General features: G+C 39.8%; 2 protein-coding genes across 3 annotated transcripts; one reads left to right on the forward strand and one right to left on the reverse strand.

The window, feature by feature from the left end:
- Position 1: 1 nt before the first annotated feature.
- Positions 2-15,908, reverse strand: LOC117414498 (interleukin-1 receptor-associated kinase 3-like). 2 transcript variants are annotated; one of them, XM_034024270.3, is made up of 13 exons: positions 15,673-15,908; positions 14,945-15,127; positions 10,837-10,916; positions 10,468-10,522; positions 9,621-9,772; positions 9,091-9,155; positions 8,734-8,851; positions 8,224-8,342; positions 7,534-7,732; positions 5,880-5,942; positions 4,163-4,330; positions 1,581-2,073; positions 2-1,118 (listed from the first exon to the last, which is right to left on the reverse strand). In XM_034024270.3, the coding sequence occupies exons 1-13, from the start codon at positions 15,797-15,799 to the stop codon at positions 1,081-1,083; spliced, it is 1,860 nt and encodes a 619-aa protein (XP_033880161.3). In that variant the 5' UTR covers positions 15,800-15,908; the 3' UTR covers positions 2-1,080. The 2 variants fall into 2 exon arrangements, with proteins under 2 accessions (XP_033880161.3, XP_058883668.1); XM_059027685.1 differs by lacking the exon at positions 2-1,118 and having other exon boundaries at positions 1,171-2,073.
- Positions 15,909-20,030: 4,122 nt separating this feature from the next.
- tmbim4 (transmembrane BAX inhibitor motif containing 4) lies at positions 20,031-23,986 on the forward strand. Its single transcript, XM_034024780.3, has 7 exons — positions 20,031-20,279; positions 21,009-21,117; positions 21,504-21,609; positions 21,710-21,743; positions 22,079-22,196; positions 22,909-22,954; positions 23,073-23,986. The coding sequence occupies exons 1-7, from the start codon at positions 20,189-20,191 to the stop codon at positions 23,277-23,279; spliced, it is 711 nt and encodes a 236-aa protein (XP_033880671.2). The 5' UTR covers positions 20,031-20,188; the 3' UTR covers positions 23,280-23,986.
- The last annotated feature ends 1,254 nt before the right edge of the window (positions 23,987-25,240 follow it).

Below are 25,240 nucleotides of genomic sequence, written 5' to 3' on the forward strand. Positions count from 1 at the left end.
ATCCCTTTTTATTATTGCCACATTTGTACAGAACAAAGCCATCTTCCACACAGTGGATCACTCTGGATGTTTTATAGAAACGTAAACAGCACTGTTGAACAGTCATTTTCAAAATTAACTACTTGGGTTTCGTGATACACACCTATCATGTTTTTACATAGAGTATTTTATTAAAGCATTTCATTATTAAAGCTATATTTAAAAGCATGTTTAAATAATAAACAGTTAATCCCAAAAATAGATCTTAAATTAGGTTATGCTTACATTAGCTTCCAAGGACAATATAACCTGGTAGGAATGACATCAAAGTGGAAAATCCTGTTGCTTCAACTGATGTCGACTGACTTCATAAGTATTGCACAATATCCAGATAAAAGCAGACCACATAAATGATGAAATAATTTGCTCCTCCTTATTGCAGAATCAAATACCAGTAATCTCTGAAAATACTGGTAAAACCAACTTGGTCCGAAAACATCAAATTATTAAATCTACTTCCGAACCTTTCTTCTATTCCATTGCCAAGCTTTTCACTGAGGAAATGTATTGTAATTTGACTTCAGGTTCATTGAATGCCACAGATAGCTGTTTTACCGAATGTATGACACACAGTGACACAATGTTGTCTGTAAGCTGCCAGAAACAATTAAGATAAGCTGTTTGGAAACTTTTGCATAACTTGAATATGTGTGCAGTACCACAGGGAATATGAATGCACTTAATTATTATTACAAAACTGCATCAAATGATCAGAAACCTGTTGAATTTTCATGGTGTTTTAGGCTTCTTTGTCTACATACCATTATAGATACACAACATATTGAAATTCATTTTTTTAAGCATGTTTTTAATATTTCATTTTGCCAATACATATTAACGGCTTATTTCACAGTGCGTTTTGTAACTGCATGTTATTATAAAACAAAATACCAAAAATATATAGAATATTATATGTCTCAATACTTTGAAATGTATTTTGTAATATTGACATACTATATATTCTTCTTGGAATATTTAATAAAAAGCTGACAGAAGGCTGTTTCTTTGTGTCCCACTATTCCTGAGGTTTGCACACTTTGTTCATAGCACTCGTCTTCTGTAAGCTGACTGGATGATGTCTGTGGAAACAATTTTTGGAAAACTTACAAAATTGATTTCAAGTTCCACCCCCCCCCCCCCCCCTTTATAATTATAATATGTGCAAAGCAAGTACTTTTCCTTTGTATAATGATCTTCCATACCTGGCTAGTATGTGTTACTGTAGGTGATGCAGCTTTCCTAATAACAAGTATTGACACAGAATGCTTCTTGATAGTATTACCACTTAGGTAATGACAATATACATGTACAAAATATAAACCTTTTTCTCAACTCTAAAATGGAAAAACACCTGTTGGAAATTAACACAGCAAGTCTTTAATTTAACACAGTTTAAGTTTTTTATTTCTCATTTTGTAACTTGAAAATGGTGTTTATTTACCCTTTACACACACGATTGTGAGTGGCTTTTTTCAAATGTATTTTTTATTATATGATAAAGTAAATATCGGGCTGATGTAAGTTAAAGGAGAAGCACTTGCCTCTGGGGGTAACAGGTGTTGTTAAGAGGAACCCACTCGCTCTGCATTCCTCACACTCTCCTCCAGCTTCTTCAGAGGCACAGCTGCACTCCACTGCTCTGCTGCAATAAGAGCCTGGCAGCCGCTGAGACACAGGCCAGTCCTCGGCGCTGCTTCCTGGGAGCAGGAACCTCCACACGCTGTTGGGTGACTTGCCAGCGATTGCCTCACTTCCCTTCGCATTCATCCCAGAGTCACTTCCTCTGAACATGACCTGAGACTGGCTGCACTCACAAGGGCTCTTCTGGGCTCTCCCCTGCTCCCTTTGATGGGAACCGTCTGTGTTCAGCTCTGGGGTTTGGAAATGAAAATCCTGGATTTCATCATTCTCCACTGGCAGGCTCATGTGGGGTTGTGCGTAAGTCAGAGGGGGAGGCTCCATGTCTTTCAGTGTATGAGGCTGATCTTCTGCTGAGTAACAGGCTGGGTTCAGTTCACTCAGCACGTCCAACACCTGCATATAGCATACAAACATCAGTGTTCACAGCACATTACAGTACTAAGGCAATCAATACTTTTGTATCCTCTACTGTTGTTTCTGCTTCCATCATTATCTGCCATGCTTAACTAACTAGTCCAGCAAAATGACTTCTGAAAGGACTCCTCCAAGGTGATTATTCTGCAGCGAGGTGGGTAAGAATATAAGTGCTGCACTGAATCCCCTTGGTGCACCATTGTACAGTGAATCCTGCGCTACACTGACTTGCTTACCGTCTCACTTCCCCACATTCAGCCGTTAGTTTGCATGTGATGATCGCAGCAGAAACACCAACAGGGAATGACCAGTGCAAACATGAAAGGATACGAGAATGTCTGGTCAGACCGCTGATAAAGTGCTTTTCTGCAAGTCAGTTAAAAAAGAAATCAGTGCCTCCCACGGCTAATAAGAAGAAGAAGAATGAATTTTATTTATATAGTGCCTTTGATTCCAGTAATCACAAAGCGCTCAACAACAGATAAAAACTGAAAAACAAAAAATAAAAAGAGAAATACCTGTAAAACAATAAGCACAATTACAAAATAGCCAATTGATAAAAATATGTCTTGAGTCCAGATTTAAAAGCCTTGTCTTCAGCACAAGCAGATTAGAGCCATTAGCAGACCGCAGGTTACGCTGTGGCAAATAAAGGTTAAGCATGTCCCGGACATATGATGGGCCAAGGCCATGCAAAGCCTTAAACGTCAGCATCTTGATCTTGTAATTTATTCAAAATTTTACTGGTAGCAAATATAATGATGCCAGGATTGGCGATATATGCTCATGCTTCCTAGATCTTGATAAAAGCCGTGCAGCACTATTTTGCACATACTGCAACTGATTAATTGATTTTAAAGAAACACCAGCAAGCAAGGCATTACAATAGTTCAACCTTGATGTAATAAAGGCAGGAATTAGTTTCTCCACATCCGGCAAAGACAAGGTTGACCTAAGGCGGGCAATATTCCGGAAGTGAAAAAAGGACACTGCAGATATTCTTAATGTGAACCTCAAAAGACATAGGTAAGTAACTTCTGATATTGGACTAATCTCACGCCCATTAATAACCAACCCTAAATTGCCAGCTTTCCTGACCTCATGTGAAGAACCCAACAACATGACCTCTGTCTTGCTACAGTTTAACTGCAAGAAATTTTGCTGCATCCATGTTTTTATATCAGTCAGACAGTTATTGAGTACAGAAACTGCCAAAGAAACATCCGGTTTAGTCTGAAAATAGATTTGTGTATCATCAGCATAGCAATGAAATGGAATGCCACAGTGCCTACTTATTTGACCCAGTGGGAGCATGTAAATATTAAATAGGAGAGGTCCCAGAACAGAACCCTGAGGAACACCAGCTGTAACAAAGGTAATGTCAGACTTTAACCCGCCTAAGGTAACATACTGCTTTCTGTTTGACAGATATGAGGTAAACCATGAAGGACAGTACAGGAAAGACCAACGAGGTCCTTCAGACGATGTAAAAAAATGTCATGATCCACAGTAACAAAGGCCGCATTAAGATCCAATAAAACAAGAATGGATGGGGAGCCTGAGTCTGCAGCCATCAACAAATCATTTCCTACCTTAACTAGGGCAGTTTCTGTGCTGTGCACAGATCTAAAACCGGATTGCAAAGGTTCATGAAGCTGATTTAACACTAAATGGGACTGAAGCTGAGACGCTACCACCCGTTCTAAAATTTTGGCCAGAAAAGGCAGATTTGAGATTGGCCTGTAATTACATAAAGCTTCAGGGTCAGGATTTGTTTTCTTCAATAATGGAGTAACAGCGGCCAGTTTGAGAGGTGAGGGAACAACACCAGATCTCAACGATTCATTTATTAAACTAGTTACAAAGGAGCATAAGAATGGAACACAAAACTTACTTAGTGGTTGATAGGTTACAACTGTTTGCCATGTGTTTTTAATATGCTTTACCATTCCTCTATGTGATTTACAATGCTTACCGTTGGCCTTCACTGTGCTTTATTACAGTGTGCTACGCTTTTATTTTGGTAAAATTCTGAGGGATGATGCTTCATGTACTGGTCAGTACTTACAGTTTTCATCAGAGGCCTGACCCTGGCGCGGGATGCTGTGCAGTCGATCGCTAAGTGGAAGAGCTTCAGTGAGACAGCGTGGGGCCAGGAACCGGCCCTCTCATCCAGAAACTGCAGGCAGGAGTCAACACCGCCACTTCTCTCCACCGCCTCTGTGACCAAGTCCCTCTGGAACAGAAACACAGATTACAGAATACAGTGAAGCCACACAACTAACAGAAACACGGACTACAGAGTACAGTGAAGCCTCACAACTAACAGAAACACGGATTACAGAGTACAGTGAAACCACTAACAGAAACACAGATTATAGAATACAGTGAAACCTCACCACTAACAGAATCACAGATTATAGAATACAGTGAAACCTCACCACTAACAGAAACACTGATTATAGAATACAGTGAAACCTCACCACTAAGAGAAACACAGATTATAGAATACAGTGAAACCTCACCACTAAGAGAAACACAGATTATAGAATACAGTGAAACCTCACCACTAACAGAAACACAGATTATAGAATACAGTGACACCTCACCACTAACAGAAACACAGATTATAGAATACAGTGAAACCTCACCACTAACAGAAACACAGATTATAGAATACAGTGAAACCTCACCACTAAGAGAAACACAGATTATAGAATACAGTGAAACCTCACCACTAAGAGAAACACAGATTATAGAATACAGTGAAATCTCACCACTAACAGAAACACAGATTATAGAATACAGTGAAACCTCACCACTAACAGAATCACAGATTATAGAATACAGTGAAACCTCACCACTAACAGAAACACAGATTATAGAGTACAGAAAAACCTCACCACTAAGGCCAGTCAAGGGACAACAAAATGCAGCTTTCGTAAAAATGCTTTTCTTATTAAGAAAAAGTTACTTGCTTCCTATATTTAAAAAATAAATAAAGAATAATTTTCTTTAAAAAATATTAACACTAGAAATGTCTTGCCTAGATCCAAAATCTTTGAAGCCAGGTACATCATTAATTCTGAAAAGCATTTCTGGCAGTGTGTTTTGTATTTTTGTTTGTAATGAGTTTTCAAGTTGTGAAGATATGAGGATCCACCGACTCATTAGGAATTCAAGCGGAGCACCGTACGAATAAAAGCGTTGTAAAGCGTTGTTTATTGTAAAGTGTGCCCAAGAAACACATGGGCTCCATGTCTCCTGTCCTGGGGTAATCATTCAATACCATCTATCAGCAGCCATGATCCTGGTTTTAAATCCAATCTGGTATTAGAGATGGCAGTATGAGAGATGCCAGTAATGACTTTTCAAATGAATAAATGATTAGTTGAGAAGAAGTGGATCCAAACAAACACGTCCATTCAGAAGAAAATATCTTAGCTGCCAAACATTCCCCCGACCCAAGATTCACTTCAGTTAGCATCTAACCAAGTGTGGAAGCTACTGGGGTGCTAACACCCTTATGAAAGTTTCTCACAGTAAAAGCATAGCAAAGTGCAATAAAGCATAGTGAAAGCATAAGTAAGCACTGTAAAGAATAGCAAGGTATGGTAAAGCATATTAATAAATATGGTAAAACCAGGGTAAACTATGGTAAATGCATGGTATATCTATGGCAAACACGTGGTAAAACTGCAAAAATACTGTGGTAAACTTTTGTAAAGGGAAACCCTTGTTTATGAATCCATCTTGATGCAGGGCCAGTATATTCCCAGTCTCACCAGCAGAGTGTGTCGCGGGCCCTCCTGTATAGCTCTTCGTCCTGATAACACCTCCATGATCACCTAGGAAATGCAAAGGGCTTTGTTTGAGCACAGTCGCTATCAAAGACCTGAATACCAGGGGTTTGTTTGAACAGTCGCCATCAAAGACCTGAATACCAGGGCTTTGTTTGAGCACAGTCGCTATCAAAGACCTGAATACCAGGGGTTTGTTTGAGCAGTCGTTATCAAAGACCTGAATACCAGGGGTTTGTTTGAGCAGTCGTTTTCAAAGACCTGAATACCAGGGGTTTGTTTGAGCACAGTCGCTATCAAAGACCTGAATACTAGGGCTTTGTTTGAGCACAGTCGCTATCAAAGACCTGAATACCAGGGGTTTGTTTGAACAGTCGCTATCAAAGACCTGAATACCAGGGGTTTGTTTGAACAGTCGTTATCAAAGACCTGAATATCAGGGGTTTGGGGGTTTGTTTGAGCAGTCACTATCAAAGACCTGAATATCAGGGGTTTGTTTGAGTGCAGTCGCCATCAAAGATCTGAATACAAGGGGTTTGTTTGAGCAGTCGTTTTCAAAGACCTGAATACCAGAGGTTTGTTTGAACAGTCGTTATCAAAGACCTGAATACCAGGGGTTTGTTTGAACAGTCGTTATCAAAGACCTGAATACCAGGGGTTTGTTTGAGCACAGTCGCTATCAAAGACCTGAATACCAGGGGGTTTTTGAGCAGTCGTTTTCAAAGACCTGAATACCAGGGGTTTGTTTGAGCACAGTCGTTATCAGGACCTGAATACCAGGGGTTTGTTTGAGCACAGTCGTTATCAGGACCTGAATACCAGGGCTTTGTTTGAGCACAGTCGCTATCAAAGACCTGAATACCAGGGGTTTGTTTGAGCAGTCGTTTTCAAAGACCTGAATACCAGGGGTTTGTTTGAGCACAGTCGCTATCAAAGACCTGAATACCAAGGCTTTGTTTGAGCACAGTCGTTATCAAAGACCTGAATACCAGGGCTTTGTTTGAGCAGTCACTATCAAAGACCTGAATATCAGGGGTTTGTTTGAGCAGTCGTTATCAAAGACCTGAATACCAGGGCTTTGTTTGAGCAGTCACTATCAAAGACCTGAATACCAGGGGTTTGTTTGAGCACAGTCGCTATCAAAGACCTGAATACCAGGGCTTTGTTTGAGCACAGTCGTTATCAAATACCTGAATACCAGGGCTTTGTTTGAGCACAGTCGCTATCAAAGACCTGAATATCAGGGGTTTGTCTGAGCAGTCGTTATCAAAGACCTGAATACCAGGGCTTTGTTTGAGCAGTCGTTTTCAAAGACCTGAATACCAGGGCTTTGTTTGAGCAGTCACTATCAAATACCTGAATACCAGGGGTTTGTTTGAGCAGTCGTTATCAAAGACCTGAATACCAGGGCTTTGTTTGAGCAGTCGTTATCAAAGACCTGAATACCAGGGCTTTGTTTGAGCAGTCACTATCAAAGACCTGAATACCAGGGCTTTGTTTGAGCAGTCGTTATCAAAGACCTGAATACCAGGTCTTTGTTTGAGCAGTTGTTATCAAAGACCTGAATACCAGGGCTTTGTTTGAGCACAATCTAGCTTCAAGAGCTGCATGAAGTGCACAGAGTAGTGCTGATGCTCACCACACCGAAGCTGTAGACGTCCAGTTTGACTGACAGCTTGCCATCCCGGATATACTCCTCTGGCTGGTACCCCCAAGCTCTGCGGGTACCTGGGTCCAGGCTGATGGTGCTGCTGTGATTAACAGTGTGAGGCCTCAGGCTGGCCATGCCAAAGTCACACAGCTTGGGTTCAAAGCGTTCATCCAGCAATATATTTGCACTGAGGAGGTCAACAAACGAGAGATTTGCATGAAGAAAAAACACTAAAATGTCACAGTCATCTATTTCTGGAACGAAGGGCCAAGCAGTGTGAGTATGACGCAATGCAATGCTATGCAATGCTACACCCCTGCAATAGTGCAGGGCACCTGATAATCTGCTCCAGTTGGGAACGGACCCTTTTCCCACCAGTGATTTGTATTGATCATACCAGACTAAACATGCTTTACTAGTCTTTGTTTAATGTTTTTGCCTTTTAAAGAAAAAATACAGACACATCTGTTTATGTTTTAAACCTTTATCACAAAATGAAGAAGCTGGGTTTCTACAGCTGTCACTAGCATGCATTTCGTTATGATGGCAGCATGGTTCAGTTCACAGTACCACGGTTTGGATTACCAAGGGTCTACTGTGCTTACATGTAATGTAGTTAAGTGAACTCCGGCATTACTATAGTTATATCTTCAAAAACAGTGTAAGAAAATGAGCTACCTGGTGATGCTGCCACATATGACAGCGCAGGGCTGGGCTGTGTGCAGATACTGGATGGCTTGTGCTGTTCCTTTGACAATGTTGAGGCGTGTCTCCCAAGGAAGTAATGTGGGATTGTCCTGAAAACAGAGAAAAAAATACATACAATCTTCAAACTAAATAACTGCCCAGTCTATTTTGAAATGACCAGCCTTAACAGAGAACTAGAAAACACTCCCATTGCATTGATTGAGCTAAGATTTAGGCAAGATAATAGGCACTGTTTCTGGTTCCACCAAAAGTCCCAGAAGAATGATGTAGAAACAACTGCCCTGAGCCTGGTGAGGGGGAAGAGGACGGTTGCAGAGAACTGTGATATCTGAAAGGCTTCAATTAAAGACACACGCTAACCACAACACTGCTGTATTGATCGGAACAGAGCACAGTGATATACACAAGACTACACCCCACTTCCTAACAATGGAAATGGGGGTGTCTGTTTACAGTCCTGGCTAGTCTGTGGTGCCTTACCGGGGGACAGTGGAGCCTGCTGTGCAGTGAGCCATTGTGCATGTAGGGATAGACCAGGCAGTAGCTCCCATTGTCTGAGCAGTAACCACTCAGTTCTATAATGTGTGGATGGTGGTACCTAGAAACACAGGAGACCATTATAAATATATAATACAGAGCAAGCAATTAGACATGCAGGCGATACATACCTCTATTATGATCCGATACATCATGTAAAGAAAGCATCACGATTTATCGACACATGATGAATCCTTACATGCCTAATGCATACCTACATACATACATTAAATACATGCATACATACATACATACATACATACATACATGCATGCATGACAGCTTCATCCATGTACTTACAAAATCAGAACGTTTATTTCCGACATGAAGAGTTTCCAGAGTTTTTTCCATTCAGTCTGTTTTCCCTGTAATTTGTTTTAGTAAGAGAGATGAGAAGCTGTTTTCTAGTGATTTTTAAACGAGAGTAATGTAAAATAGCTCAGCAATCTCTACTCAATGGTACTAAGCTTGGGCTCTATGTGCATGTCCTAAAGCATCAGCTATTTAAACAGAGATGAAGCATCTTTCTTTAGAGATTTTCTTTTCATATGCTTGGGGTTTGGGGGAGACGACTGCTGTTTTGTACTACTTTCTTAGCCTAAAAAACTCCTTCAGCACCACGGCAGACAAGTGATACCTGCTGGCAGGCTGGAGCAGCTAAGGTTCACCTGTGATGCCAGTCAAAGCCTTTATGTGGTGCACTAGCAGTCAATATAACCCCAATATTCTAACAGTATGCCAGTCTCCCTGATTTAATTCATGTATTCACATTGCTCAATTCATTCACTGAGCTGGGCTGAGCATCACAGAACTGCATTATCCAAGTATACCTGCTTGAATAACTTCACAGCATACGCCTGGTTCCTCATCACTGCTCTATACACCTCAGAGAAGGCCCCCTCTCCAATCTTCAGGTCTTGGTGAAAGTTCCTGGTCCCCTCGATAATGTCAGGATAGCTGATCAATGACTGCTGCTTTGCTCCTGGGAGAGTGGAAACACAATGGGGCCTATTTTAATGGTCTAAACCGTGGCGGATCTGAACACCGCCGCTCTTTAACTCAGTGTTAATCCAGCTGGTGCTTTCCCCTGGGGTCTTCACAGACCCACTAATTAACATTACAATATACAGTACAGATACAACATTGAGAAAACAAGCTGATCAGTTTTAGGGGTGGGGATATTAAGATTTGTTAAGATTAGAAGAATTGACAACAAGATCTGACGTATTAATATCTAAAGCTATCGTAAGGAAACTTAGTCAACTTCAGTTATATTTTTAAGTAGCACAAACACTAACTGATAATCTTGTTCATTTTAGTTTATTACTAATTGCAAACTAATCAATTCCCCCTTAACTTCTATAACACTCAAAGAAGGCTTCTATTTTCACAGCATTTACTGCAGTCTTTAATTAACTCCTATTATTTGAAAGATGAAACGCACCTGTTACTTTTACAAAACTAGAACCAAACAACTAAGAAACACAATTCCAGGTCTCTGAAGCACTCTCAAGGTTTTGTTTTTGTGACATTAAAATATGTTTTAACAAACAGGACTTCATTACAAAACAAAGTAAACGCTTTGAAAAGGAAGCGACTGAGTTTCTCACGTTTCACCTTTAAATTTAGAATATAACAAAATACAAATTCATAAACTATATGAATCTGTCTTCTTACCTGATCTAGCGCGTGATTCATCAGCCAGCTCCCAAGCATCAGCATTATTCACCATCTGTGTAGCACATTAGAAATGAAAAAAACAGAAACACTTTCCACAAAGCAGCAGTGCATAGAAACGTGCCATAAACCACAGTGCAATACCGCAGAGACAAGTGTCAGTCAACTGGAAAGAACACACGCACTCTAAAACGAGGGTAGAGTATATTAACCACTAACAAAAATAAAACCTTCTGTTGGAAGCCTCTTGTTAACTGCAAAGTGTGTGGGCATTTAGTGTTACAGGTACTGTACAAATACAGACCATATGCATAGAAAAATACACCATTAAAACATTGGCTTAAATGCTGCAAAGCTTTGCAATGTTACCTGATAACATGCCCTATGATCAGAGATTTCTCCAGCCTTCAAATGATCACACCTCCATGGTGAAGATGCAGATGTTAACCCTAAAAGTATAAAGAATAATACAACAAGATGCATGAGTTAGGCATGCTCACAGTCTACAGTTTAATACAATCACCTGCAGGTCAAACCCAAGAAACCTGTGAAAGGCCCTGGTCTCAATACAATGGGAGTCAATGGACCTGATCTGATCATACCACTTCAGTTATTGTCACACCGGTTAGCATTGTTCATACACCCCCTTACCTCGTCATGTGGTTCGCAATCGTTCTGACTGGCTCTTATTGGAGTCACTTCAGTTTTGACAATGACTTTGGGAGCTGCTCTTCTGTTCTCATTGCACAGGCTTGATCTGCCAGAGTAAGCACTGACATTCTCTTCTGCACAGCAGTGTACAGAAACAGAAGGAAAGCGACCCCACTAGTTGGTGCAGACACTGTGGCTGATCTAGCCTAGGATACATGCATCTACGGCAGGCACTTAGAGCTGAAGAGCAGCTCCTGAGCTCAGGTTTGAGTAAAGGCAGTGGCAGCCACTCAAAAAGACTGCAAACACCAGACAGCGCTAAGGGTCAGTAACATATACAGAGACAAACATGACACCAGAAGCCACTTGCTCTTTAACATGGAAAGTAAACAAGTTGCTATTTAAAGTTGTTGTACAGTATTGAAAAATTCTGCCTAATACACCATACATGCAATGGCACATCAAGTTTATATTGTGTTGATGCTTAATGTGTAAAGCAGGCAGTACTTAACAAAAACGATATTCATTAACAAAGCACAATTGGAATGAAAGCAATACTCTGTTAAACACACTGATAAAATCCTACTTGCATCAACACCCATTTTCTGTTTGATAAAGTTAGCTCTCAGTTTACTGTCAGCAGTTTTGTTCAGCCCCTTTGAAGCAGTGTTAAAACTGTTTCATAAACGTCATTCACGAGTGTTTTATAGTTGTTATGGTTTAGTAATCCATAGATAACTTCCTATAACAAAACCAAATGCTGGCCGAGAGTCACCCGCTGGTACACACTTCTCTTTATAGTACATGTTCATGCTGTGTGTGCTTCTTCTGCTTCCAGAGAAAGTTGTTGTGGTGGTTTCTGAAGACTTCCGTATTTATTAATGAGTCACAGTAGTTATTCCATGTTAGAATAATGGGTGATTCTCCTCTGTACAGGGCTGAGCTTTAGTGCATGCCATTCTGCTTATATTTCTGTACAGAAATAGACACTCTAACACCACATGCATTTCAAATGTTCCTATCTGTATAAATCAGCATGGGAAAGCAGTTGCAATAACATGACAGAAGGTGGGTGCAGAGGACATGAAAAGAGCACCTCGCAGTCACAGCTTCACTGAATATATTATATATATATATATACAGCTGAAAAGTGCACCTCACAGTCACAGCTTCACTGAATAGATTATATATATACAGCTGAAAAGTGCACCTCACAGTCACAGCTTCACTGAATAGATTATATACAGACGTGCTCAAATTTGTTGGTACCCTTACAGCTCATTGAAATAATGCTTTATTCCTCCTGAAAAGTGATGAAATTAAAAGCTATTTTATCATGTATACTTGCATGCCTTTGGTATGTCATAGAATAAATCAAAGAAGCTGTGAAAAGAGATGAATTATTGCTTATTCTACAAAGATATTCTAAAATGGCCTGGACACATTTGTTGGTACCCCTTAGAAAAGATCATAAATAATTGGATTATAGTGATATTTCAAACTAATTAGTTTCTTTAATTAGTATCACACATGTCTCCAATCTTGTAATCAGTCATTCAGCCTATTTAAATGGAGAAAAGTAGTCACTGTGCTGTTTGGTATCATTGTGGGCACCACACTGAACATGGACCAGAGAAAGCAAAGGAGAGAGTTGTCTGAGGAGATCAGAAAGAAAATAATAGACAAGCATGGTAAAGGTAAAGGCTACAAGACCATCTCCAAGTAGCTTGATGTTCCTGTGACAACAGTTGCAAATATTATTAAGAAGTTTAAGGTCCATGGAACTGTAGCCAACCTCTCTGGGCGCGGCCGCAAGAGGAAAATCGTAGAAAAAATGAAGCTTTCAAAGAAAAGAACACCATACCTACAGTGAAACATGGAGGAGGCTCGGTTATGTTTTGGGGCTGCTTTGCTGCGCCTGGCACAGGGTGCCTTGAATCTGTGCAGGGCACAATGAAATCTCAAGACTATCAAGGCATTCTGGAGTGAAACGTACTGCCCAGTGTCAGAAAGCTCTGTCTCAGTCGCAGGTCATGGGTCCTCCAACAGGATAATGACCCAAAACACACAGCTAAAAGCACCCAAGAATGGATAAGAACAAAACATTGGACTATTCTGAAGTGGTCTTCTACGAGTCCTGCTCTGAATCCTATCGAACATCTATGGAAAGAGCTGAAACTTGCAGTCTGGAGAAGGCACCCATCAATCCTGAGACAGCTGGAGCAGTTTGCTCAGGAAGAGTGGGCCAAACTACCTGTTAACAGGTGCAGAAGTCTCATTGAGAGCTACAGAAAACGTTTGATTGCAGTGATTGCCTCTAAAGGTTGTGCAACAAAATATTAGGTTAGCGGTCCCATCATTTTTGTCCATGCCATTTTCATTTGTTTTATTATTTACAATATTATGTTGAATAAAAAATCAAAAGCAAAGTCTGATTTCTATTAAATATGGAATAAACAATGATGGAAGCCAATTACTTGTGTCAGTTTAAAGTTATTTCAGAGAAAATTGTGCATTCTTCATTTTTTGTGGAGGGGTACCAACAAATTTGAGCACGTCTGTATATACAGCTGAAAAGTGCACCTCACAGTCACAGCTTCACTGAATAGATTATATATATACAGCTGAAAAGTGCACCTCACAGTCACAGCTTCACTGAATAGATTATATATATATTTCTCCCTTGAGAAAGATATGTACAACATATTGAAACATTGGGCAGCTGGCTCTTTGAGCTAATATATATATATATATATATATATATATATATATATATATATATATATATATATATATATATATATATATATATACACACACACAGTTGTAGTCAAAAGTTTACATACCCCAATGGAAATTTATAATTTCTCGAAATTTCTTGAAAACAAATAAATAAATAAATTACAGGAAAAAGCTTTTATAGCAAAAGTTTTGCTTTTGTGGAGGAGGGAAAAAAGTTACAAGAAATAGCTGTCAACACAACATTAGATAGTTGAACAGAACTAACATGCACTTATTATTCAGAGTCTGAGCTCCCCCTCTGGGAAGTCTGGGGATGATTGCTGAGAATTCTTGAGATGTATTTTTTGTTTATGACTGTAAGTCGCCCTGGGTAATAATAATAATAATAATAATAATAATAATAATAATAATAATAATAATAATAATAATAATAATAATACTATGGAGATTCAGATGGTCAAGTCAAGTACATCATCAGTAGTAGTATAGCCTGTGAGGGGTATTTTAGCCCATATTGTGCATTGTTTGACTCAGACCTTTTTCTGTCATTTTTTTTATAGCACAGTTGTTGTTTTGTAATACCATTTTTATAACATCATCCCTTTTTTAGGATATCATGAAACAAAACCCTCTCTACAGCAGTTACCGCTAGTGTAATATTTCTTAATGCTTGTCATTTAAGGTTTATCTTAAGTGTTATACTACAGTACATGACTGAGTGATGCATGCAGAGGATACAAAGCTTTCAGTATTTTCAGATTCCTTGTTTATGGTGAATGGGTAATTGATCAGTTATTTTCTAAGGCTTATTTTGTATTCGTAAGTGTATCATGTACCGATATGTACACATTTTAAAAGTATTTATTCATTTGCACTCAAATTGTCTCAATTTTTACACCCGATTGTGCATAAGAGTACCTGCACCTTTTTGGTGAGAATTTCACCTATATATATATATAATTATATATATATATATATATATATATATATATATATATATATATATATATATATATATATATATATATATATGAATGAGGCTTTTTAAAGGACAGTTTTTTTTAAACTGCCCCTCTCTCTGTACCTTGCTGTCTGAAGACCTGTATCGCCCTCTGATGGTCCATCTCTTGCAGTATGTGCACAAGGTCTCCCACGGTCCCGTTCCTCTGTGCCCAGCTCCACAGCAGCTCACGGGTCCGGCTCTTCCCCTGCTCGCTCATCCTTTCCACGCGACGCACCTCCAGCCAGTCCGGCAAGATCCGCTCAGCTGCCACAGTTAAAGAGCGGGCAGCTTCAGTACACGTTGCATTCGTTTCCTCTACAACCCCCTGAGCTTTTTATGATGCTTGCAATCCTCCTTAATGTTCTTGCTGCGATGTCTGCTTTTGGTGTTTGTCTGTCTGACTATGGGTTCAGAAGCTGCTCTTCAGAGCTAGTTGCACCATTCAGTGCACCACTGTCTACAGATGGGAAAACTAAATCCAACTTGTTTCCAAAGTGTCGGATCACGACTGCGTTATATAAAATATTAACACATTATTACTATTATTATTATTATTATTATTATTATTGTTATTATTATTATTATTATTATTATTATTATTATTATTATTATTATTAATAGTAGTAGTGTGCAAATGTAAGTACGTGCCAGTGCAATAATAGTTTGTAATCTTTATAATAATAATAATAATAATAATAATAATAATAATAATAATAATAATAATAATAATAATAATAATAATAATAAACACGTACTTACATGTCGTACTGTTTAAAGCATTACCAATGAAACTGAAAACTTCCACTTACCGAGAGCCCTCCACCCAAGATCTCCATCACTGCTGTCTAGTATTTTACAAAACTGCTCTATCATTAATGGCGGGACGTCGAAAAGGGACGTGGATGTTGTTAAAACACAACTCGTCATTCGTGACATGGTGTTGTATATTAAAAGCGCTTCTCACTGATGTCCTGTCCCGTTGTAAAATGTTCTTTTCTGACAGCAGTTTGCTCACGTATCACTACAGCCGTGTACTGGGAATGCCCCGGTCCCGCCTCTTTCTACAACACGTGACGAGTTTTGCATAAACCCGGAAAGACTGTCCCAAATTTTACAAAAATAAAATAAAAAATAAATGTCCAGGGGTGTAGTGCTTGGGGGTTGCCCCCCCTCCCCCCACTTCTCTTGGGCAGGGAGAGCACCGCTTCCACACTTCACGTGTAGAATATTGAACTGTTTTGCTCCTATTAATATATGGAGATAGATATACAGGCGTGTAACCCATACAAATAAGCAAAGAATACAATAACCGTAAGAAAAAAGATTGAATATAGCGCGCCTGGTCTGGAACAACAGGTGTGAATAATGAGGTGAAGGGAACCTGTATCAACAGGTGTGAATAATGAGGTGAAGGGAACCTGTATCAACAGGTGTGAATAATGAGGTGAAGGGAACCTGTATCAACAGGTGTGAATAATGAGGTGAAGGGAACCTGTATCAACAGGTGTGAATAATGAGGTGAAGGGAACCTGTATCAACAGGTGTGAATAATGAAGTGAAGGGAACCTGTATCAACAGGTGTGAATAATGAGGTGAAGGGAACCTGTATCAACAGGTGTGAATAATGAGGTGAAGGGAACCTGTATCAACAGGTGTGAATAATGAGGTGAAGGGAACCTGTATCAACAGGTGTGAATAATGAGGTGAAGGGAACCTGTATCAACAGGTGTGAATAATGAGGTAAAGGGAACCTGTATCAACTCTGTGCTGAGGTGTCAGCGTTTTACAATTAGATGTAATCATTGGGACAGTTCTTATTTTAGACCCATATATAAGAAATAATGTAGATACAATAAGCTAAACATTTATTTAAAAGATAAAACTCATTCGCAACAAACAAATAAAGGCTACTTGTGGCCTTACACGTCTTGTTTTGCAAACGGATGCACTTCTGTTTCAAAACCTCAGTCTCATTCGCTCTGAAGCGGACAGAGAGAGGAGCTGGACCAAACCATTCAATATATGAGAAGCGGGGGGGGGGGGGGTTGCACATAGGATTAATAATAGTAATGACGGCGTTTTAATCGTGTGTGTATTAGTGATCAAGGAGCTGGGCTGAATCTGCCAATGAGGAACGCAATCAAAGTCTTGAGTCAGGCTGGCCCATGGTCAACAATAAACAACATCGGAGAGGATCGATCTTATTGAAACTCTGGTGAAAGCAATCAGACACGCCCTGCAGTTCTACAGTAACCACAAAGACCCACTCCTGACGGTTGGTTCACCAGTTCTTCCTGTAATTCACTTCCCCTTTCCCTTTTAAAGCTGAAGATCTTTGTGTACGATTGTAAAATGGTGCCTCTGTCTCTGGTACCTCTTTTCTGTGTAAATATGTGTATCTGATCAGACATGCCACATCTCGCTCAGTTTTAGTAGCCTAGATCCTAAAAGAGAGCAATTGACAATGCATTCAATATCATACATTTCAATCAAACCTCACTCGTTATGATGATCACATCTTGGCAGATCTGCTTGAAAAAAGTTGACTGCGGTAAATTGACCATGGTAACAAAACACAGTACCAGCCAGTATGGTAAATCACATGTTATTGTTAAAACCAAAAAAAACGATAGTACTAAAAAGTAGAAGCATGGAAAAAACTATACAAATACAGTACTATTTCTCAGCGCGATTTTACCAGGAAGGAACACCTTTGCTGAAAGATAGGAACAGTTCAATTATTGTGTTATTTATTAATTTCTTTCTTGCTTGAACAAAAGTTATTGTATTTCTTGCTCTTATTGTATTACTTGTATTGTAACACTTGAAATGTATTTGCTTACGATTGTAAGTCGCCCTGGATAAGGGCGTCTGCTAAGAAATAAATAATAATAATAATCTTGCTCGTTTAATATTAAAATGGCTGGCTCTGTGAAACAGTGACCCCTGGTGGTAGCACTGAGCTGAAACAGCCCCAGCTGCTGCCAATGTTTGAATGCATCTCAGCACTCCATCAGCAGGAAGCTGTTAACTTGGCAGTGAAATAACTGGGTTTTATTCCCATCTTAAATGCTGACCATTAAGCCTCATAATTATTCTGTTCCAAGTAACATAATGTACATATCCGCTGCCAAGAATATAAATGCATTACTCCATGGAAAGGCAGGTTAAAATGCACACAAAAAAAGCAACACAGAAAAGTGACATTTTCAGAAAAGTAATATTGTGATTTAGTTTTCTGAAGCCAGCATTGTTCAGAACAATTTGTACATGCACTGTATGAGCTACACCCAGTGCAGGCGTGGCAGATGAACTTATCCCCATGCAGTCCCTCCCAGACCACACATGCACAGCTTATTGAGTGTTTGCAGGAGAATCTGTTGTTTTGCAGAAACAGTGCACTAATAAGAGGAAGCTGTGTTTGAATAACTCCATAGAAAATGAGCAATGAGCCGAACTGCACTTTGTGATTGAATCTGCTTCATTTTCCAGCTGACATTTTGCTCTCAGGGTGTCCCTGCAAAGTCTAAACACATCCCTCTCCCCTCATGCGGGTTCCCATCTTTCTTTATCAACAGCTCCCACACTTTGATGAGCAGCATTTTAAATCATTCAAGAGATTCTACAGTACAGTACCACAGCTTCTGAATTATTCCTGCTGTTTAAACAAGGGGAGATAGCACATCTGTTGGAGAAATATGCACTTAAGAAATGATAAGATTAACTGTTTGGTTTTAGTTTGAGTTTGTTAAAAGACAATGTGGGTTTAATATTAAGTGAAGCAGCCAAATGGCAGATGGCATGGAAGTTCTTAGTGGACCCTAAATATTATGATAGCTGGTGGGACCTGATCTTTTGAGGGGCATGTGTACTGATGACTGCTGCATTTTTGTCAACTGTATTGATGTGCTGTTATTTGAAATGTTTGCTCAAGAGTGATAGATCGGAATTGAAGTATATGCGAGTATATGCCATTGACATCCACACAGAAGAAGCAAAGGAGTAGAAGGAGAGAGATAGGGAAATTGTACATAAAGGTTTATTTTACTATTTTTGTAGCTTGAAACACAAGAGACACATAACTACCACGCATGATAAATACTTACACATATGGTAATGACCATAGCATGATAGCTTATAGCATGATAGCTTAGACTTGGGTGTATACGGCCACACCAAGATAACACTTTCTTAGGCAGTGTGAGGCTGAACCAGTTTTCTTTACGACACGGACATGAGACTCTCCACAGGGGGTTGCCTGGGGTGATTGAACCCACAAAAGGAAGACGGGTTGGGCTGAGGTCAGTGGCTACTTAATCGAGGTGCACTCAGCTCAGCTCACTTCTCTCTTTCATTAAGACTAGTATTGGAGACTTGTCGATCGAGAAGTACTGGAGGATCAAACCTGCAGTAATGCATTGTATTATTTTGTTCTGTTTTGTTTTGAAGTTCAGTTTTGCACCGTGCAGTTTGCATATGAAAATTTGATCTGTACTGTTTTGCTTTGAGCGTTCTTTTTGTTTCCAGAATTAAACCTGTATATATTGAATAAACCAAACTAATATCTGAAGAAAAGGACTGTGCATTTCTTTCATCACGAAACAACTACTCACTACTTTTTAAAAAACTACTTCAACATCTGTCAAAGACAGACAGCCCAGATCTGTACAGTCTCCTTGATGTCTCTCCCTGTTACAGAAGCCCGATGCTCCCTGTTATCTTGCTTCAAGCAGACTCATTTATCTTGAGTGACTTACTAGAGTGGAAAAGGCTGCACGTCTCAGCAATCGCTACTCTTTTGTAGAAGGGAATGCAGTCAAATGCAAATAAACTGATGCTGTGTTTTAACATGAGCACAAACATACTGAAGCTGTGTCTTCATGCAGTCTGGTTCCACCTTGTTCCCTTTCTTTCAACTGTCTTTGAGCTATTCAGTCAGCTATTTTGTTTCAGTAAACTAAAGAAAGCGTTTTAAAGGCGAGCTACTGTATAGCTGAGATTGAAATGTCTTTGCCTCTAGCAACTGCAGCAGGTAGTAGCAGAAAACGTTTTTTTGTATTTAATTGTATTTTAGCTCAGTTGCTTAGCACCCGTGCACCTCATTGTGGTGGGTATTTGCGTTGCACCTCTGTACTTTTCAGATGATCTGGTTTGATGCCGTTCTGCGTTTGATTACACAGGCCTTGGGTTGGTGTCAAGCCTTCGATATACTCTGATGCGATTAGGCGGAAGTGAAGCTGACGAGATAAGATTGTTGATACGTATTTGGAAGAGAAGAACTCACTGTTGTATTTAAATCGTGGTTGTACTTTTCTGTTGTCTAAAATGGAAACCGAGAAGTATCCACGATCTTCAATCGAAGATGATTTTAACTACGGGACGAATGTGGCGACGGCCAGCGTCCAAATCCGAATGGGTAAGTAGAAAAAAAACAAAATGGAAATCGAAATTATAACAGCGGCGGCTAAATTCTAGAATATCAGTTTCATAAAAAAATACTAGGGTCTTTATATCTTTCACACACCAGACAAATTGTTCAAATACACTATATCTAATACAGTTGACGTGTGTTTTATTACATGTTTATATTGTTTTCATCTATTTTAAAACGAAACCTAGTACGTTTGACGTGTTCTCTTATGTAATGTTAAGTACTGCTGTGTATGTGCGGTTTTATTTAGCCTATATTAGTCATATTTTTGCTGGTATTTGTTTTGCGCAGATCGATAATATTTTGCAGTAAGTCTGGATTGCTAAACAAATAACGTGCGCACGGCTCTGCACAGCATACACAATGACGTGGTTTGGTTTCCATTGGTAATTGCATTTGTATGGAACAGTCGTTTAAAATGTAAAATAAAGACGCCGGGAGATGTATTATGTTTGTTCATAGAATCCCTTTTCAGTCAAGCGACTATAATGCCGTCGATTAGTCATATGGCCCCAGTGAAATGGCATGGAGTCGCTCAGATGGGTTTAATCAGGGCTGGCCGAAGTTCGTCCTTCCACGACTCGTCTGTTCAACCCAGTTTAAAATGGTTAATCTCAGGTTTACATATGGCTTTTATCATTCACTCTGCAGATATGTAGTGGCGGGTTTATTCACCTCTGTTTTAACCACTGTTTATCTTCCTTGGTTTGACAGATTTTCTGCGGAAGGTGTACAGCATCCTTTCCATTCAGATTATTTTGACCACAGTGACGTCAGCTGTCTTCATGTACAGTGACTCCATCAAGAGCTTTGTTCACGCAAGGTATTAGTAATACACTGTGAAATCCCGATGAGCTCTCCGCTCCCCGAGACACTGAGCAGTGCTTTCATTGCAGCAATGTCAGAATAATGGCAAACTCCACATTTATATTCAAGGTGATATCTAAATCCATTGGATTTTGATTGTAACATTATCTCGGGTTTACCAATAGTAAATAGAGTAAAGGCTCATTTTTGTGTTTTATGAATGTGTGCTGAGTGTATCCATCTCTGCCCTTTGGTTTAGAGCAGTAATACTAGATTACACAAAAATATGCATACATACAATTCAGTCCTTTCATATATACAGTGGTGCCCTCTAAGACAGGCATATGTGTAGCTGTGCAGGTGAGTGTGTTTTATAACCCTGTTGTTCTGTTCTCCCAATAGCCCTGCTCTAGTTTTGGTATCAACTGTTGGCTCGCTCGGTCTTATCTTTGCCTTGGCCATCTACAGACACCAGCACCCAGTCAACCTTTACCTGCTCCTTGGCTTCGTAAGTGTTTACCCCCCCCCCCAAAAAAAAACCCTGTACGCTGTCAAGTATAGGCCTGTTCATCTTGACTGAGCACACTTTTTAAATACTTCTTCCACAGACACTTTTTGAAGCTGTGACTGTTGCTACTGCAGGTGAGTGAACTTCAGATCTCTGTTCTAGCACTTGCATGAAGAGTAACATGTGCCTCATGTATTGGAGTTCAGCAACAAATGTGCTGAACTACTTTGTATTACTTTAACCAACCCTTTCAGACATTTGGTTCTTGATTCGGGAATGGAAATAAGACTCCTATCGCAGGTTTTAGTATGCTTTTGATTAGCCACAGTGCATAAGTAACATGCTCTGGTGTGTTTTGTTAAACTCCTAGTAAAACCAGGAATGGCTCAAACTACTCTGCAATGGGAGTCTTCTTTCCATCCCTGGCGATTGATGTGTTCCAGTATTAATTGCTGCTGTTGTCTTTCAGTCACGTTTTACGAGTACTCTGTGGTGCTCCAGGCCTTTGCTCTCACTGCCGCTGTGTTCGTTGGCCTGACTGCCTACACCTTCCAATCAAGGAGGGACTTCAGCAAACTAGGAGCCGGGTTAGTGCTTAATCTGTCCCAAAACAACAACAAATACGTCAAACAAACTGCATTCCCCGATTTGCACCCATCTTCATTAGCGATATGTTTGACCTCTTCAACAATGAGAACAAGAAGAGCTTTTCCCCCCACTCTTTGACTGCCTAGCTCCTCTAATCTATCCACAGATACACAAATATTCTTTAGAGCTAGAATGGTAACGAAACAACTTGGATAGCTGTGGCAGTACCACAGATTTCCTGTAAAGTTCAGCCCTGTACAGGTAGCCACAGTAGATTTCACTTGTTCTGTATTCTAACGAGGCTGGAGTGACTACCATGACTCCCAGTAGGAGAGCCTTGGACTGGGGGCAGGTTGTGATGTCAGTTCTCTGCCATGGTAGATAACCACTCTGTGATGTCAAGAATATTCACTGCAAGCACCAGAATTAGTTAGATTGTCATCCCTGCGGTCTCAGCCTGCACAATGTGTTGCCTTTGTCCCAATTTCCCTGATTTGACTTGGTTTGAAATTATTCTAATTGGGGAATTGTCTCTGTTGTCTGTGATCATTACTTTGTCCTTTCTTGGCTTTACCCACAAGCAATATTTATAACTTCAAACAAGAAAGTAACTGTAGTTAGTTTATTGTCCTGTGCAAAACCCAATTCGAGTGGTTTCTCTTGCTGTGTTGGAGTCATTATTCTGAAGCATGCTTGTTTGCTTGTATTCAGGCTTTTCGCTTGCCTGTGGATTTTGATCATTGCAAGTTTCATGAGGGTAAGTACTTTTTAAAAATTGTTTTTATTTAAAACGTGAGCCACAAAGAAAGTTTAAATGTATTGTAAACCCCTCCCCCTCCCGAACCAAACCATTCCCGTTGTGTTTTGTCGCTCAGCTGTTTTTCCACAATGAGACGGTGGAGCTGGTGTTCGCTGGTGCCGGAGCCCTTGTGTTCTGTGGCTTCATCATCTTTGACACCCACCTGCTGATGCACAAGCTCTCCCCTGAGGAGTACATCCTGGCCTCCATCAACCTGTACCTGGACATCATTAACCTGTTCCTGCACCTGCTGCGCCTGCTGGAGGCGATGAAGAGGAACTAGAGTGCCAGGCAATCAGCAGCTCCGCCAGAGCCTTGGGATGAAGGATCAGCCGTTATGTTTTAATGCTCATACTTTCCAATACTGGCCTCAAATTCCTAATGAATTCCGGCTGAATGCCACAGGAATAACGCCTGAATATCGTCTGCACTTCCTCTGAGAAGTCATTCAGCTTGAATTCAGCCATGTTAATTCATCATGATTTAAAAAACATTCAGGTTCCCCTTTCCCCTCCATCCGTTTCTAATGAATTCACTGTTTATTCTTCACTAATTCTTACCCTCTTACTCGCCCACCGGGGGACTGTGAGAAGTATTCCTTCATGCATGTGTGAATGCATGCCTTATACATGGGATCATGCATGTGTGAATGCATGCCTTATACATGGGATAAACATCGCTTACAAAGGAACATGGAATGAATACAGGTAGTTGAAGAGCTGAATTAAAAATGAATTCCTTTAGAACTCTGAGGAAGTGCAGAAGATATTCAGGTGTGTTCCTGTGGTGTTCATTCTGAATTAATTATGAATTTATGGCCATTTCATTTTTTTGCAACAATTCTGTTAATTATTTATGATTTAGACTCTAATATACATATGGTATATTACTATTTGTTTTCTAGTAATTAATGCTGGGAATACTGTGCTTGATAAATGTGAAGTATTGTGTACATTAGAATATGTTGTTAATAAATTTGCATCTATCCAACACAGTCTTTTGGGTTTTTTTTGTAGCCCTAACTGGTTGAATCGCAGCCCTGCAAGAGGGTTATTAGAATCTTAAACTGTAAGACAACCGAAAATGAATGCAGTAATTAAACAACGCTAGCTGGAATTTTAAATGGGGGCTACTGCCAAAACATTCCCTCCGGGAGTTAGCAATACATTTTATTTAAACGTTAGAATTATAACTTCTACCCCTTGGTTAACCATTTAAAATACCTATAGCTGTTACACTATCATGAAAGCGTTCTAAAAACGCAGTGTCTCCCGTTAAGTAAATATATGGGCGGCAAGGCGCTGTGAAGTTCCACAGTGGTAGGGTCGTAAATTACGCAACTCATTTAAGTGCACCTCAGTGTTTCATCGGGTCCTATGTCTCCGTAAGAAACACGGTCACGACGGAAATCCAGCCACCACGCTCTGGACTTTCGTCTGGATTTGTTGACAAAAGTAATCCGAGTTTAAAGATTTAAGGGATACGATTACAGGCTCTTCCCGTTCAGCCGCCATAACACGCAGCAAATAATTTAGGAAATTGTAAGGATTCCTATTATTTTTGCTGTGTATCAGTCTTAACACAGCTTGCATTTGAAATGGTAAAAATGCACTTCGACTGTGGCACTCGGGTACGTCACAAGCGTGGAATGGCAAATGTTCTGCGTTTTCCTTAAAAAACACCTATGACCATTTTCCCCGAATGTAGTGTAGCGATCTCGATTAACGCAGGCAGACTCATCATCACACAGGGCTAGGACGAACCCGGGACCTCTAGCACTAAAGCATAGCGCCGATACCGCTGTAAAAAAGAGCCGGCTTATATCGGGCTCAAGTGTGTGTGATTACGTCACCTACCAGCCCTGCTGCTGCCTTCCCCAGTGCCCGCTACAGTATCATATATGATACAATTTGTAAAAAAAATAAAATAAATTGGGAACCACAAACTTCAAAAACAGTTTTGTTTTGTTAATGAGGTTCATAATAAAGAATTTTGGCAAATTAATAATAATAATAATAATAATAATAATAATAATAATAATAATAATAGTGTGTGTTTGGCCATTATGAGGTTAAGTAAAGGGTTAGCCCGCATTTGGATTGCTTGCTTTCTACGTTGTGTTGGTTTTGTAAATGGATACACATGGATGTTATTCACTTTAAAGCACAAGTTGTCAAGATTCGTTGCTGGTTTGTAGTTTGTTTTTTTTCTTCTCAAACGTTCTGCGTGTTTTTGTTTTGTTTT

The sequence above is a fragment of the Acipenser ruthenus genome, chromosome 7 (assembly GCF_902713425.1).
Source record: "Acipenser ruthenus chromosome 7, fAciRut3.2 maternal haplotype, whole genome shotgun sequence".
Taxonomy (NCBI): Eukaryota; Metazoa; Chordata; class Actinopteri; order Acipenseriformes; family Acipenseridae; genus Acipenser; species Acipenser ruthenus.

What these genes read in the sequence shown, in the direction of transcription:
- LOC117414498 (XM_059027685.1), bottom strand. Translation starts at nt 15,799, where the DNA reads ATGTCACGAATGACGAGTTGTGTTTTAACAACATCCACGTCCCTTTTC. An exon ending in ATATGTGGCAGCATCACCAG is followed by an intron (nt 7,733 to 8,223) that starts GTAGCTCATTTT and finishes TGACCTCCTCAG; the next exon opens with TGCAAATATATTGCTGGATG. An exon ending in TCAGGCCTCTGATGAAAACT is followed by an intron (nt 2,074 to 4,162) that starts GTAAGTACTGAC and finishes TGCTATATGCAG; the next exon opens with GTGTTGGACGTGCTGAGTGA.
- tmbim4 (XM_034024780.3), top strand. Translation starts at nt 20,189, where the DNA reads ATGGAAACCGAGAAGTATCCACGATCTTCAATCGAAGATGATTTTAAC. An exon ending in AAGAGCTTTGTTCACGCAAG is followed by an intron (nt 21,118 to 21,503) that starts GTATTAGTAATA and finishes TTCTCCCAATAG; the next exon opens with CCCTGCTCTAGTTTTGGTAT. An exon ending in TTCAGCAAACTAGGAGCCGG is followed by an intron (nt 22,197 to 22,908) that starts GTTAGTGCTTAA and finishes GCTTGTATTCAG; the next exon opens with GCTTTTCGCTTGCCTGTGGA.